The sequence below is a fragment of the Aquarana catesbeiana genome, linkage group LG09 (assembly GCF_042186555.1).
Source record: "Aquarana catesbeiana isolate 2022-GZ linkage group LG09, ASM4218655v1, whole genome shotgun sequence".
Classification (NCBI taxonomy): Eukaryota; Metazoa; Chordata; class Amphibia; order Anura; family Ranidae; genus Aquarana; species Aquarana catesbeiana.
The window spans coordinates 311,552,993-311,569,909 of NC_133332.1; the positions used below are offsets into that span (position 1 = coordinate 311,552,993).

At 50.8% G+C, this 16,917-nt stretch overlaps 1 protein-coding gene across 3 annotated transcripts in view; it reads left to right on the top strand.

Annotated features, from left to right (window-relative positions):
* Positions 1-2,952: 2,952 nt before the first annotated feature.
* Positions 2,953-16,917, top strand: part of GTF3C3 (general transcription factor IIIC subunit 3) — a 79,910-nt gene continuing 65,945 nt past the window's right edge. Inside the window, exons 1-4 of one of the 3 annotated variants that reach the window (XM_073600676.1) lie at positions 2,953-3,084; positions 10,153-10,296; positions 14,445-14,559; positions 16,393-16,574. In XM_073600676.1, the coding sequence (XP_073456777.1) occupies positions 10,195-10,296; positions 14,445-14,559; positions 16,393-16,574 (399 nt within the window). In that variant the 5' untranslated portion in view covers positions 2,953-3,084; positions 10,153-10,194. Of the gene's footprint in view, positions 3,113-10,152; positions 10,297-14,444; positions 14,560-16,392; positions 16,575-16,917 lie in introns of all 3 variants that reach the window. The other 2 variants (XM_073600674.1, XM_073600675.1) reach the window with 2 other exon arrangements.

The window sequence follows — 16,917 nt, forward strand, 5'->3', positions numbered from 1 at the left end:
CACCACACCCCATCCCAGACCTCACCACCACCACCGCACCCCAGCCCAGACCTTACCACCGCATCCCGTACCAAACCTCACCACCACCGCCACATCCTGTCCCAGACCTCACCACTACCGCACCCCATCCCAAACCTCACCACCGCACCCCATCCCAGACCTCACCACCACCACACCCCGTCCCAGACCTCACCACCACCGCATCCCGTCCCAGACCTTACCGCCACATCCCGTCCCAAACCTCACCACCACCGCCACATCCCGTTCCAGACCTCACCACTACTGCACCCCATCCCAAACCTCACCACCGCACCCCATCCCAGACCTCACCACCACCACACCCCGTCCCAGACCTCACCACTACCGCACCCCATCCCAAACCTCACCACCACACCCCAAACCCAGACCTCACCACCACCACACCCCATCCCAGACCTCACCACCACCGCATCCCGTCCCAGACCTCACCACTACCGCACCCCATCCCAAACCTCACCACCGCACCCCAACCCAGACCTCACCACCACCGCATCCTGTCCCAGACCTCACCTCCATCGCACCTCATCCCAGACCTCACCACCGCACCCCATCCCAGACCTCACCACCACCACCACAACCCATCCCAGACCTCACCACCACCATCGCATCCCGTCCCAGACCTCACCACCACCATCGCACCCATACCAGACCTCACCACCACACCCCATCCCAGACTTTACCACCACCACCGCATCCCGTCCCAGACCTCCCCACCACACCCCATCCCAGACCTCACCACCACCACTGCATCCCATCCCAGACCTCCCCACCACCGCATCCCAGTCCACATTGCCACCACTGCACTCCATCACACACCTCATCACCACTGCACCTCACCAGCACTGCACCTCATCACACACCTCACCACCACACATTACCACCACTGCACCTCATCACATAGACCTCACAACATCACAGAGCAGCACTGCGCCCCATCCCAGACCTCACCACCACCAATGCATCCCGTCCCAGACCTCACCACCACTGCATCCTGTTCCAGACCTCACCACCACTGCATCCCGTTCCAGACCTCACCACCACTGCATCCCGTTCCAGACCTCACCACCACTGCATCCTGTCCCAGACCTCACCACCACCGCACCCCATCCCAGACCTCACCACCGCACCCCATCGCAGACCTCACCCCATCCCAGACCTCACCACCACTGCACCCTGTCCCAGACCTCATCACCACTGCCGCACCCCATCCCAGACCTCACCACCATAGCAATCCCATCTCAGACCTCACCATTACCGCACCTCATCCCAGACCTCACCACTGCACCCCACCCCAGACCTCACTACCACCACCACACCCCATCCAAGACCTCACCACCAGCGCATCACATCTCGGACCTCACCACCACTGAATTCTATCCCAGACCTCACCACCACCAACACACCCCATCCCAGACCTCACTACCACCACCATACCCCATCCAAGACCTCACCACCACCACACCCCATCCAAGACCTCACCACCAGCGCATCCCATCTCAGACCTCACCACCACTGCATTCTATCCCAGACCTCACCACCACCAACACACCCCATCCCAGACCTCACCACTACCGCACCCCAACCCAGACCTCACCACCCCCACCACACCCCGTCCCAGACCAAACTGCCACCGCACCCCCAACTCAGACCACACCGCCACTGAACCCCCATCCCAGACCATGCCGCCACCGCACCAGGGTTGCCACCTCATCCCTTTAAACCTGAACACATTTGAATTACACAGGTTCTGAGGCTAATTTAATGCAGATAAAGCGCGTTTAATTACCACCTCAATCAGCCACAGAAACTGGGTAATTAACTTGTTCAGAGCCGCGCTATAGCCGAATGACGGTTACAGCGCGGATCTGCTTTGCCGGGAGGTCGTCTATTGACGTCCTCCCCTTTCAAAGGCCACGCCCCCCCCCCCGAAGGGCAATCAATGAGACTCGGGTGATCACAGATCCGAGTAAGGGGCCGATCCCGACCCCTCACCATGTGATCAGCTGTCATCCAATGACAGCTGATCACGTGACGTAGACAGAGGATCGGTATATATATATATTTTTTTCTCACGCTGTGCGAGAAGAAAAAACGCCGATCGCCGGCTTCTGTTTGAGGGGACATCGGTCCCGAAGAGGGAGAGGCGAAGCCGCCCCATATGCGCCCACAAGTACTGCCTGCCAGTGCCACAAATCAGTGCCCACAGGAGTAAGTGCCAGCAATCAATGCCCACCAGTGCCAACCAGCAGTGCCAGCTATCAGTGCAGATCAGTGCCCATCACTGCCACCCATCAGTGCCCATTAGTGCCACCTATCAGTGCCCTTTAGTGCTGCCCATCAGTGCTCACCAGTGCCACCTATTAGTGCCCTTCAGTGCCGCCTATCAGTGTCCATCAGTGTAACCTCATCAACAAAAAAAAATGACCTGTTTACAAAATTTATTAACAAAATATAAAATGGTTTGTATTTTTTTTTTACAAAAAATAAAAACCACCAAAAGAAATCTCTATTTGTGGGGAAAAATGATAAAAAATTTCATTTGGGTACAGTGTTGTATGACCGCGTAATTGTCGTTCAAAGTGTGACAGCGCAGACCATGCCGCCACCGCACCCACCTCCAGACTCCGCCCCCCTCCGATCATCCTCCAGACTCCGCCCCTCCCTCCGATCATCCTCCAGACACCGCCCCCCTCCGATCATCCTCCAGACTCTGCCCCTCCCTCCGATCATCCTCCAGACTCCGCCCCCCTCCGATCACCCTCCAGACTCCGCCCCCTCCCTCCGATCATCCTCCAGACTCCGCCCCCTCCCTCCGATCATCCTCCAGACTCCGCCCCCCTCCGATCATCCTCCAGACTCCGCCCCCTCCCTCCGATCATCCTCCAGACTCCGCCCCCCCTCCGATCATCCTCCAGACTTGGCCCCTCCCTCCGCTCAGCACACACGTGGTCTCTGTTCCGAGTCTCGGCCCCGCCCCCTGTCACATGACGTCACCTCCGTCTCCTCCCACTGCCCGGGATCAGTGTCTTCCGTGGTGCGGATGGGGTGAGCGGAGCGCGGTGTGTATTACAATGTACGGGGGGGGAGGGTCATGTGATCTCCGATCTTATATACTGTTATATTGTATCCTCGTCTCCTTCTACTGTATGAGGGGGCGTGTCCTGAGACTCGAGCTGTGGGCACGGCAACCAATCAGATTCCGTCTTCAGCTGCTTGCGTTGAACATGAAAGGTGGACCCGGATTGGCTGTCAGGCACTGCCCCTCCAGTCTTAGTAATCCCCTCCCCCAATGATAAGGATTATATTCTCTATGATCCCCTATAGAGGGAATTCATCATTCCTCCTATTATTGTTCTGCAATGTCATTATAATGTGTGCTGATCCTGCCATGAAGGTCACTTCCTGTGATAGGGTGACAACGCTCCGCCCCCTGCCTCCAAATGATTCTGTGTTGTCACCATCAGACACCCCCATCCCCCACCCCTTAGAATTGCTCTGCAGCTATTGCAGGGGTGCATGTAGACAAGAAGTGACTGTAAAGTGGAGGGATCAGCAGAGCTGGGGGTCACTACTGAAAGGGGGATCAGCAGAGCTGGGGGTCACTACTAAAAGGGGGATCAGCAGAGCTGGGGGTCACTACTGAGAGGGGGATCAGCAGAGCTGGGGGTCACTACTAAAAGGGGGATCAGCAGAGCTGGGGGTCACTACTGAGAGGGGGATCAGCAGAGCTGGGGGTTACTACTGAGAGGGGGATCAGCAGAGCTGGGGGTCACTACTGAGAGGGGGATCAGCAGAGCTGGGGGTTACTACTGAGGGAGGGATCAGCAGAGCTGGGGGTTACTACTGAGAGGGGGATCAGCAGAGCAGGGGGTCACTACTGAGAGGGGGATCAGCAGAGCTGGGGGTCACTACTGAGAGGGGGATCAGCAGAGCTGGGGGTTACTACTGAGAGGGGGATCAGCAGAGCTGGGGGTTACTACTGAGGGGGGGATCAGCAGAGCTGGGGGTCACTACTGACAGGGGGATCAGTAGAGCTGGGGGTCACTACTGAGAGGGGGATCAGCAGAGCTGGGGGTTACTACTGAGGGAGGGATCAGCAGAGCTGGGGGTCACTACTGAGAGGGGGATCAGCAGAGCTGGGGGTCACTACTGAGAGGGGGATCAGCAGAGCTGGGGGTTACTACTGAGGGGGGGATCAGCAGAGCTGGGGGTCACTACTGAGAGGGGGATCAGCAGAGCTGGGGGTCACTACTGAGAGGGGGATCAGCAGAGCTGGGGGTCACTACTGAGAGGGGGATCAGAAGAGCTGGGGGTCACTACTGAGAGGGGGATCAGAAGAGCTGGGGGTCACTACTGAGAGGGGGATCAGAAGAGCTGGGGGTCACTACTGAGAGGGGGATCAGAAGAGCTGGGGGTCACTACTGAGAGGGGAATCAGCAGAGCTGGGGGTTACTACTGAGAGGGGGATCAGCAGAGCTGGGGGTTACTACTGAGAGGGGGATCAGCAGAGCTGGGGGTCACTACTGAGAGGGGGATCAGCAGAGCTGGGGGTCACTACTGAGAGGTGGATCAGCAGAGCTGGGGGTCACTACTGAGAGGGGGATCAGCAGAGCTGGGGGTCACTACTGAGAGGGGGATCAGCAGAGCTGGGGGTTGATTGATTGCATTACACTTCGCTATTTATGAATTTTACTCCATTTATTCTATTTTATGCATTATGGTATAGTTATGTATGAATGGCTGGATATTTTTATATGAGTCACGGGCTTTTAGAATTATTTGTATTTTTGCGTACGTCTTTGTGAGAGACGCGTTGCATTATTTATTTGTTTTTCGGTGTTTATCTACCATTTTTTTTTTGTTTTTGTACTTGTTTTGGATCTTTATGTTTAAAGCCTTTATATCCTTGCATTTTTTCATGCGTCGCAGTGGAATCGCATTGCACTTTGTACGAGTTTTTTTTAGATATTTCCACATAGTTTTTTGTACTTGTTTTTGGATGTATACGTTTTGGGACGCCACGGGTTCATATATATTCTTGCATTTTCCATGCGTTACAGTGGAATGGCATTGCACTTTGCATTTGTTTTTTTTTAGATTTTGGCATTTCACAGTTTATTATTATTCACATATTGTGGGCAGAATGAGCGCTACATATGTTTTATAATTTAATTGCATAGTTCAGTTCACGTGAGGACACTTTTGTATGTTGGCAGCTCTTATTTTACATGCCTCTTCAGCTCATTTATCATTGTTGGTTTGCGCATTAGTTCACTCATTATATAGCTGGGGGTTACTATTGAGCGGGGGATCGGCAGAGCTGGGGGTTATTGCTGAGAGGGGGATCAGCAGAGCTGGGGGTTACTGCTGAGAGGGGGATCAGCAGAGCTGGGGGTTACTACTGAGCGGGGGATCGGCAGAGCTGGGGGTTACTATTGAGAGGGGGATCGGCAGAGCTGGGGGTTACTATTGAGAGGGGGATCGGCAGAGCTGGGGGTTACTATTGAGAGGGGGATCAGCAGAGCTGGGGGTTACCACTGAGCGAGGGATCAGCAGAGCTGGGGGTTACTACTGAGCGGGGGATCGGCAGAGCTGGGGGTTACTACTGAGCGGGGGATCGGCAGAGCTGGGGGTTACTATTGAGAGGGGGATCGGCAGAGCTGGGGGTTACCACTGAGCAGGGGATCAGCAGAGCTGGGGGTTACTACTGAGCGGGGGATTGGCAGAGCTGGGGGTTACTACTGAGCGGGGGATTGGCAGAGCTGGGGGTTACTACTGAGCGGGGGATCGGCAGAGCTGGGGGTTACTACTGAGCGGGGGATCAGCAGAGCTGGGGGTTACTATTGAGAGGGGGATCAGCAGAGCTGGGGGTTACTATTGAGAGGGGGATCAGCAGAGCTGGGGGTTACTACTGAGCGGGGGATTGGCAGAGCTGGGGGTTACTACTGAGCGGGGGATCGGCAGAGCTGGGGGTTACTACTGAGCGGGGGATCAGCAGAGCTGGGGGTCACTACTGAGCGGGGGATCGGCAGAGCTGGGGGTTTCTACTGAGCGGGGGATCGGCAGAGCTGGGGGTTTCTATTGAGAGGGGGATCGGCAGAGCTGGGGGTTACTACTGAGCGGGGGATCGGCAGAGCTGGGGGTTACTACTGAGAGGGGGATCAGCAGAGCTGGGGGTCACTACTGAGCGGGGGATCGGCAGAGCTGGGGGTTTCTACTGAGCGGGGAATCGGCAGAGCTGGGGGTTTCTACTGAGCGGGGGATCGGCAGAGCTGGGGGGGGGTCACTACTGAGCGGGGGATCGGCAGAGCTGGGGGTTTCTACTGAGCGGGGGATCAGCAGAGCTGGGGGTCACTACTGAGCGGGGGATCGGCAGAGCTGGGGGTTTCTACTGAGCGGGGGATCGGCAGAGCTGGGGGTTACTATTGAGAGGGGGATCAGCAGAGCTGGGGGTCACTACTGAGCGGGGGATCGGCAGAGCTGGGGGTTTCTACTGAGCGGGGGATCGGCAGAGCTGGGGGTTACTACTGAGAGGGGGATCAGCAGAGCTGGGGGTCACTACTGAGCGGGGGATCGGCAGAGCTGGGGGTTTCTACTGAGCGGGGGATCGGCAGAGCTGGGGGTTACTATTGAGAGGGGGATCAGCAGAGCTGGGGGTTATTACTGAGTCCTGTACTTGTATATGTGAAGACTACACCTCAATGATCCGGGGATCTGCTGAGCGGGGGAACCATTGCTCTGGGGTTTTACTGGTCCCCTTTTAGACAAATAGACCCGTCAGATTCCGGGCTTTTCATGCAGCTCAGAGGCACAGGCGCAGCGCCCCGGACTCATGGCCAGCAGAATCCATGCCGGACTCAGAAATCCGCGGCGGCCGGACGGAGCGGAGCTCAGGATCAGGGCGGAGCTCAGGATCGGGGCGGATCTCAGGATCGGGGCGGAGCTCAGGATCGGGGCGGAGCTCAGGATCGGGGCGGATGGCGTTCAGGGACGTGTGACCAGAATGCAGGAATTCTGTGTTTGGGGGTCCCCGACTGGTACAGCGTCCAGCCGCCAAGTACTTTAGCCCGGTGTAGATTTTGATAGGCTGCCGGCAGTGGGGTTTGGATTGGGCACCTGGAAATCCTCTGTCACTGCTGGGGGAAGGGAGGAGCTGGGCTGCTGAGTCACAGCTGGGAGGGGGGAGCGAGGGTGAGCTGAGCCCAATTTGGACATTTTCACTTAGGGGTGTACTGACTTTTGTTGCCAGCGGTTTAGACATTAATGGCTGTGTGTTGAGTTATTTTGAGGGGACAGAAAATTTACACTGTTATACAAGCTGTACACTCACTACTTTACATTGTAGACAAGTGTCATTTCTTCAGTGTTGTCACATGAAAAGATAGAAGAAAATATTTACAAAAATGTAAAGATACTGTATTATATATAAAGTTATTTGAACCCTTTTCCATTCTGTCAATTACTAAGGGGGTCTTTGTATAAAACATTCATTGGACGAAGGTTATAAGCATTCGCTTTGCTCTCTAATTCTAATTGTATTATACAGTATTGTGATTGTCAGCTCCATCTAGTGGCTGTAATGTGGTATTGCCCCGAGGAACTACAGGAAAATATGTATCTTATGGCCACTAGATGGAGCTGGCGATTATAGGAAATGAAATAATAGGCAAAATACAGTTAGAATTCGTCAGGGTTAGGCGAACGCTTGTGACCTTCATCCAACAAATTTTATACGTCGACCCCCTAAGAAAAATGATGGCTTTAGATGTACTTCAAACCAGTGATTATAACATTCCTGTGCTCTGGTTGTGCGGATCCTGACATATATAACGATCGTGTTGTGTGCGGATCCTGATATATATAACGATCGGGTTGAGTGCGGATCCTGATATATATAACGATCGTGTTGTGTGCGGATCCTGATATATATAACGATCGTGTTGTGTGCGGATCCTGATATATATAACGATCGTGTTGTGTGCGGATCCTGATATATATAACGATCGTGTTGTGTGCGGATCCTGATATATATAACGATCGTGTTGTGCGGATCCTGACATATATAACGATCGTGTGGATCCTGATATATATAACGATCGTGTTGTGTGCGGATCCTGACATATATAACGATCGTGTTGTGTGCGGATCCTGATATATATAACGATCGTGTTGTGTGCGGATCCTGACATATATAACGATCGTGTTGTGTGGGGATCCTGATATATATAACGATCGGTTGTGTGCGGATCCTGATATATATAACGATCGTGTTGTGTGCGGATCCTGATATATATAACGATCGTGTTGTGTGCGGATCCTGATATATATAACGATCGTGTTGTGTGCGGATCCTGATATATATAACGATCGTGTTGTGCGGATCCTGACATATATAACGATCGTGTGGATCCTGATATATATAACGATCGTGTTGTGTGCGGATCCTGACATATATAACGATCGTGTTGTGTGCGGATCCTGATATATATAACGATCGTGTTGTGTGCGGATCCTGACATATATAACGATCGTGTTGTGTGGGGATCCTGACATATATAACGATCGTGTTGTGTGCGGATCCTGATATATATAACGATCGGGTTGTGTGCGGATCCTGACATATATAATGATCGTGTTGTGTGCGGATCCTGACATATATAACGATCGTGTTGTGTGGGGATCCTGACATATATAACGATCGTGTTGTGTGCGGATCCTGATATATATAACGATCGGGTTGTGTGCGGATCCTGACATATATAACGATCGTGTTGTGTGGGGATCCTGATATATATAACGATCGGTTGTGTGCGGATCCTGATATATATAACGATCGTGTTGTGTGCGGATCCTGACATATATAACGATCGGTTGTGTGCGGATCCTGATATATATAACGATCGTGTTGTGTGGGGATCCTGATATATATAACGATCGGTTGTGTGCGGATCCTGATATATATAACGATCGGGTTGTGTGCGGATCCTGACATATATAATGATCGTGTTGTGTGCGGATCCTGATATATATAACGATCGTGTTGTGTGCGGATCCTGATATATATAACGATCGTGTTGTGTGCGGATCCTGATATATATAACGATCGTGTTGTGTGCGGATCCTGACATATATAACGATCGGTTGTGTGCGGATCCTGATATATATAACGATCGTGTTGTGTGGGGATCCTGATATATATAACGATCGTGTGGATCCTGATATATATAACGATCGTGTTGTGTGCGGATCCTGATATATATAACGATCGTGTTGTGTGCGGATCCTGATATATATAACGATCGTGTGGATCCTGATATATATAACGATCGTGTTGTGTGCGGATCCTGACATATATAACGATCGTGTTGGGATCCTGATATATATAACGATCGTGTTGTGTGCGGATCCTGACATATATAACGATCGTGTTGTGTGGATCCTGATATATATAACGATCGTGTTGTGTGCGGATCCTGATATATATAACGATCGTGTTGTGTGCGGATCCTGATATATATAACGATCGTGTTGTGTGGATCCTGATATATATAACGATCGTGTTGTGTGCGGATCCTGATATATATAACGATCGTGTTGTGTGCGGATCCTGACATATATAACGATCGTGTTGTGTGCGGATCCTGACATATATAACGATCGTGTTGTGTGTGAATCCTGATATATATAACGATCGTGTTGTGTGCGGATCCTGACATATATATATATATAACGATCGTGTTGTGTGCGGATCCTGATATATATAACGATCGTGTTGTGTGTGGATCCTGACATATATAACGATCGTGTTGTGTGCGGATCCTGATATATATAACGATCGTGTTGTGTGTGGATCCTGATATATATAACGATCGTGTTGTGTGTGGATCCTGATATATATAACGATCGTGTTGTTTGCGGATCCTGACATATATAACGATCGTGTTGGGATCCTGACATATATAACGATCGTGTTGTGTGCGGATCCTGACATATATAACGATCGTGTTGTGTGCGGATCCTGACATATATAACGATCGTGTTGTGTGCGGATCCTGATATATATAACGATCGTGTTGTGTGCGGTTAGAATTCTGATCGCTCTTTTTCTTGCAGAGATTCTGACGTCCGGAGGATGCTCCCTTCCCCCCTCTGACAATGTCTGGATTCAGCCCGGAGCTCATCGACTACCTGGAGGGGAAGATCTCATTCGAGGAATTCGAGAAACGCAGAGAGGAACGACAAGCCAATGAGAGGAAGGTACAGAAAGAACAGCCGGCCCACTGACGCGCTCCTGGTGTCCGAGCTGTGGCCCCGGGGGCCACATGTAAGCTTTGTGCTCGTGCTTTGGCCCTTGGGCTGCAGAAAAAAAGCAGCGAGAACCTTGATTTATAGGAAAGGGGGGGGAGGGGGGGGTACTAAAACTGGAAAGTGCAAAATCTGGGGCAGCTGCACATGGTAGCCAATCAGCTTCCAGGTTTTATTATCAATGCTTAATTGAACAAGCTGAAGTTGGAAGCTAATTGGTTACTATCAGGGGCGTAGCTATAGGGGTCTCAGGGGGTCTCAATAGTGACCCGGCCCCATGCGACTCCCCTGTGCCGAAATCCATAGTACCCAGCATGGTTCAAGGGAGCATCGGGGAGGACCTTTCATGGGGGGGAGGGGATTAAGAGACTGGTAGCCCCACCCCTTATTACTAAACCCGCCCTCTCTCCTGTCCCTGAGCCTTATACCAATTAGTGGGAGGGGGAAAGAGGACCTATCATGGGGGGAGGGGATTAAGAGACTGGTAGCCCCGCCCCCTTGTTACTGAACCCACCCTTCTATCCTGTCACTGAGCCTTATACCAATCAGTGCGAGGGGGGAAAGAGGACCTATCATGGGGGAGGGGATTAAGAGACTGGTAACCCCGCCCCCTTGTTACTGAACCCACCCTCTTTCCTGTCCCAGAGTCCTATACCAATTAGTGGGAGGGGAGAAAGAGGACCTATCATGGGGGAGGGGATTAAGAGAATGGTAACCCCGCCCCCTTGTTACTGAACCCACCCTCTCTCCTGTCCCTGAGCCTTATACCAATTAGTGGGAGGGGGAAAGAGGACCTATCATGGGGGGGAGGGGATTAAGAAACTGGTTACCACGCCCCCCTTGTTACTGAACCCACCCTCTCTCCTGTCCCTGAGCCTTATACCAATTAGTGGGAGGGGTAAAGAGGACCTATCATGGGGGAGGGGATTAAGAGACTGGTAACCCCGCCCCCCTTGTTACTGAACCCACCCTCTCTCCTGTCCCTGAGCCTTATACCAATTAGTGGGAGGGGGAAAGAGGACCTATCATGGGGGGGAGGGGATTAAGAGAAAGGTAACCCCGCCCCCTTGTTCCTGAACCCACCCTCTCTCCTGTCCCTGAGCCTTATACCAATTAATGGGAGGGGATTAAGAGACTGGTAACCCCGCCCCCTTGTAACTGAACCCACCCTCTCCCCTGTCCCTGAGCCTTATACCAATCAGTGCGAGGGGAGAAAGAGGACCTATCATGGGGGAGGGGATTAAGAGAATGGTAACCCCGCCCCCTTGTTACTGAACCCACCCTCTCTCCTGTCCCTGAGCCTTATACCAATTAGTGGGAGGGGGAAAGAGGACCTATCATGGGGGGAGGGAATTAAGAAACTGGTAACCACGCCCCCTTGTTACTGAACCCACCCTCTCTCCTGTCCCTGAGCCTTATACCAATTAGTGGGAGGGGTAAAGAGGACCTATCATGGGGGAGGGGATTAAGAGACTGGTAACCACGCCCCCCTTGTTACTGAACCCACCCTCTCTCCTGTCCCTGAGCCTTATACCAATTAGTGGGAGGGGTAAAGAGGACCTATCATGGGGGAGGGGATTAAGAGACTGGTAACCCCACCCCCTTGTTACTGAACCCACCCTCTCCCCTGTCCCTGAGCCTTATACCAATTAGTGGGAGGGTGAAAAGAGGACCTATCATGGGGGGAGGGGATTAAGGAACTGGTAACCACGCCCCCCGTCACTGAGCCTGATCCGCCCTCCTGTCCCTGAACCTCTCACTGGCCAGTGGGGAGGGGTAAAGAAGACCTGTCATTGGGATTAGAGATTGGTAACTCCACCCCCCGTTCACTGAGCTGGCCCTGCCTTCCTGAGCCTTACAGCAGTCAGTGGGAGGGGGCAGAGGACCTGTCATGGGTGAAGGGGATCCAGAGAAGGCCGAACTACAAGTCCCAGAGGGGGGGGGTGGGGGGCAGAAGAGCCCACGAGGGGCAACAAAGTATTCATTACGACCCGACAACCTACTATGACTGACCTACAACAAGAATAAAAACTACTGACACCAGTGGCGGAACCGCCGGGGTAGGAAAGGTCACCCTTGCGTCCCTGGAGTTCTCCCACCGTGGGGCCGGCCCCAAGACGGCAAGAAGGGGGGGCCCACTGCAGAACATGTGAAAGGGTCCCACTACAGGACCGTAATAAAGGGCCCTCCAATGGGAGTAAAGGACCTTGGGAACAGTGGGAAGGGCCCCAGCGGGAGGGGGGGGGCCCTTCAGGGTTTCTTACACCGGGGCCCTGAAGCTTCTTGTTACGCCTTTTGGCTGCACCAGATTCGGAGTGCCCCAGTTTTAGTAAATCTCCTTCAATGTTCTCCAGCAGCCCCGAGCGATACGCCCCCCAAACTCTGGCAGGATGTCTCCCCCCCCCCCCCACATCTGTAGTATCTGCACAGTCTCTGACCATCTCCTGTAGCAGGGGTCCTCAACCCCCGGGCTGCGGACCGATTCCACTCCTGTTGGGGGGGGGGGGGGGGGTCGGGCCGCTTGGCTAAGGGTGGGCAGCAGGTGGGGGCGAGCCAGCACGACCTGCATGATAAATGGTTTTCAACATTTTTTTCAAATAAATAAATATGTGAATAATGTGTGTGTGTGGGGGGGGGGAACATTTGTATGCAGCCCACTTTACTCTGATACCCCTAACTAAAATCTAGTGGAACCAATTGCTTTCAGAAGTCACCTAATTAGTAAATAGAGTCCACCTGTGTGTAATGTAATTTCAGTATAAATACAGCTGTTCTGTGAAGCCCTCAGAGGTTTGTAAGAGAACCTTAGTGAAGAAACAGTATCATGAAGGCCAAGGAACACACCGGACAGGTCAGGGATAAAGTTGTGGAGAAGTATAAAGCAGGGTTAGGTTATAAAAAAATCTCCCAAGCTTTGAACATCTCACGGAGCTCTGTTCAATCCATCATCTGAAAATGGAAAGAGTATGGCACAACTGCAAACCTACCAAGACATGGCCGTCCACCTAAACTGACCGGCCGGGCAAGGAGAGCATTCATCAGAGAAGAGCCAAGAGGTCCATGGTAACTCTGGAGGAGCTGCAGAGATCCACAGCTCAGGTGGGAGAATCTGTCCACAGGACAACTATTAGTCGTGCTCTCCACAAATCTGCCCTTTATGGAAGAGTGACAAGAGGAAAGACATTGGTGAAAGAAAGTCATAAGAAGTCCTGTTTGTAGTTTGTGAGAAGCCATGTGGAGGACACAGCAAACATGTGGAAGAAGGTGATCTGGTCAGAGGAGACCAAAATTCAACTTTATGGCCTAAAAGTAAAGCGCTATGTGTGGGGAAAACTAACACTGCACATCACCCTGAACACACCATCCCCACCGTGAAACATGGTGGTGGCAGCATCATGTGGTGGGGATGGTTTTCTTCAGCAGGGACAGGGAAGCTGGTCAGAGTTGATGGGAAGATGGATGGAGCCAAATACAGGACAATCTTAGAAGAAAACCTGTTAGAGTCTACAAAAGACTTGAGACTGGGGCGGAGGTTCACCTTCCAGCAGGACAACGACCCGAAACATCCAGCCAGAGCTACAACGGAATGGTTTAGATCAAAGCATATTCATGTGTTAGAATGGCCCAGTCACAGTCCAGACCTAAATCACATTGAGAATCTGTGGCAAGACTTGAAAATTGCTGTTCACAGACGCTCTCCATCCAATCTGACAGAGCTTGAGATATTTTGCAAAGAAGAAGAATGGGGCAAAAATGTCCTCTCTAGATGTGCAAAGCTGGTAGAGACATCCCCAAAAAGACTTGTAGAGAAAGGAGGTTCTACAAAGTATTGACTCCGGGGGGCGCCATACAAATGCCCCTCCCCCACACTTTTCACATATTTATTTGTATAATTTATCATTTTCCTTCCACTTCACAATTATGTGACACTCTGTGTTGGTCTATCACATAAAATCCCAATAAAATACATTATTGGTTGTGAAATGACAAGACTTCATCATGAATGGTCCATATCCGCAGATCTCATCATAGGTCACTATCTGTCATTTATGATTCCTGTATACAATCTAATAAAACGAATGTCATTGTGCCGGGATCAGGGCGAGTCGAAGGAGGTGGAAGCAGACCGAGCCGAATGTGACGCTGAGGACCCCGGAGAGCCGTCCACATCCCAGCATCTGCACTCAGAGAACACGCCGGACCCCGAGGATACAGGTAAGTCTTCTCTAATGATCACTCACAGCTGCTAATAAATCATTTCCTTACATATGAATAATAAATAATACAAAATAATTCATCATTTACTTACATAAATGGCAATAAATAATTTGCTTACATATATGTTTAATAAATAATAATTTACAATACGTTCATATAATAATGATAAATAATGAATATAATACAATAATTATTAAAATAATAAACAATTTGCTTACATATGAATTTAATAAATAAGGAATTATAATACATTTATATAAGTAATAATAATTATAACTAATGTTTGTTACTGATACCAATGACGGGGCACTATTCCTCCCACTGATACCAATGATGGGGCACTATTCCTCCCACTGACACCAATGATGGGACACTATTCCTCCCACTGATACCAATGATGGGACACTATTCTTCCCACTGATACCAATGATGGGGCACTATTCCTCCCACTGATACCAATGATGGGGCACTATTCCTTCCACTGATACCAATGATGGGACACTATTCCTCGCACTGATACCAATGATGGGGCACTATTCCTCCCACTGATACCAGTGATGGGGCACTATTCCTCCCACTGATACCAATGATGGGGCACTATTCCTCCCACTGATACCAGTGATGGGGCACTATTCCTCCCACTGATACCAATGATGGGACACTATTCCTCGCACTGATACCAATGATGGGGCACTATTCCTCCCACTGATACCAATGATGGGACACTATTCCTCCCACTGATACCAGTGATGGGGCACTATTCCTCCCACTGATACCGATGATGGGACACTATTCCTCCCACTGATACCAATGATGGGGCACTATTCCTCCCACTGACACCAATGATGGGGCACTATTCCTCCCACTAATACCAATGATGGGGCACTATTCCTCCCACTGATACCAATGATGGGACACTATTCCTCCCACTGATACCAATGATGGGGCACTATTCCTCCCACTGACACCAATGATGGGGCACTATTCCTCCCACTAATACCAATGATGGGGCACTATTCCTCCCACTGATACCAATGATGGGGCACTATTCCTCCCACTGATACCAATGATGGGACACTATTCCTCCCACTGATACCAGTGATGGGGCACTATTCCTCCCACTGATACCGATGATGGGACACTATTCCTCCCACTGATACCAATGATGGGGCACTATTCCTCCCACTGACACCAATGATGGGGCACTATTCCTCCCACTAATACCAATGATGGGGCACTATTCCTCCCACTGATACCAATGATGGGACACGAATTGGAGAGCCCTGGTGTAGAGGAAGGACAGGTGACAATGGATACTCCATAATAAGTCTATAAGTGATTTCACCACATAGGCTCTGCAGCCGCTGTCTGCGATGTCTCCTCTCCCCTGAAGGGGGCGTTGGGAGCCGATCATGTGACCAGACTATAGCGCCCTTACAATAAGTAAGCAGAGACATTATCCCTCTACAGGCTACTTAGTATAGGGCTCAGAGTGGGGGGTGGAAGCAGGTTTAACATTATATAGGTTTAGCCCAGACTTTCACTTTTCTTAATTTATTTAAATTTTAATTACATTTTTTTTTTATTATTACAAAAAAAAAAACATTACCACTCAATTGCCCCCTTTTACTCTTTTTCCATTTTATGGAAGGTTACAGGTCTTGATAGAAACTGTTTATTCAAATATAAAATTAAATTTTCTCTTTTTTAAAAAATAATGTATTAAATTCAATTAAATTAATTTAATTTTAATTTATTTACAATTTAAAAATAAAACATAAATATAATAAATATTTTTGTGGGGCTTTTTTTTTTTTTCTCGTTTTGCAGAAGAAACCTCCGATGGCGTCAGCAAGTCCGTTCAGCGTGCGTTTGCGTCCATGCTGGGAGAAGACGACGGGGAAGAGGAGGACGAGGACGATGAAGGAGACGATCGTTCCGAGCAGCTCTCCGCCGGGGATGTCTTTGCCCTGGAGATGCAACTGGACCGAGAAAACAAGAAGATGATGAAGGTAATCTGTGCGCCCCGGAGGGGGGAGGGGTGTGTGTGCCCAGACTGTGCAGATTACATTATCTACTTATTCATAACAAGCCGTAAATGAGCTTTAAAAAGTTAGGAGTCAGTATTCCCCCAAATCCCCCCCTCCTAGCATAAATCCCCCCCCCCCCAGTACAAATCCCCACTCCTAGCATAAATCCCCCCCCCCAGTACAAATCCCCCCCTCCTAGCATAAATCCCCCCCCCCCCCAGTACAAAACCTCTCCCCCAAATTCCCCCTCCTAGAATAAATCCCCCCCCCAGTACAAATCCCCCCCCCCAAATCCCCACTCCTAGCATAAATCCCCCCCAGTACA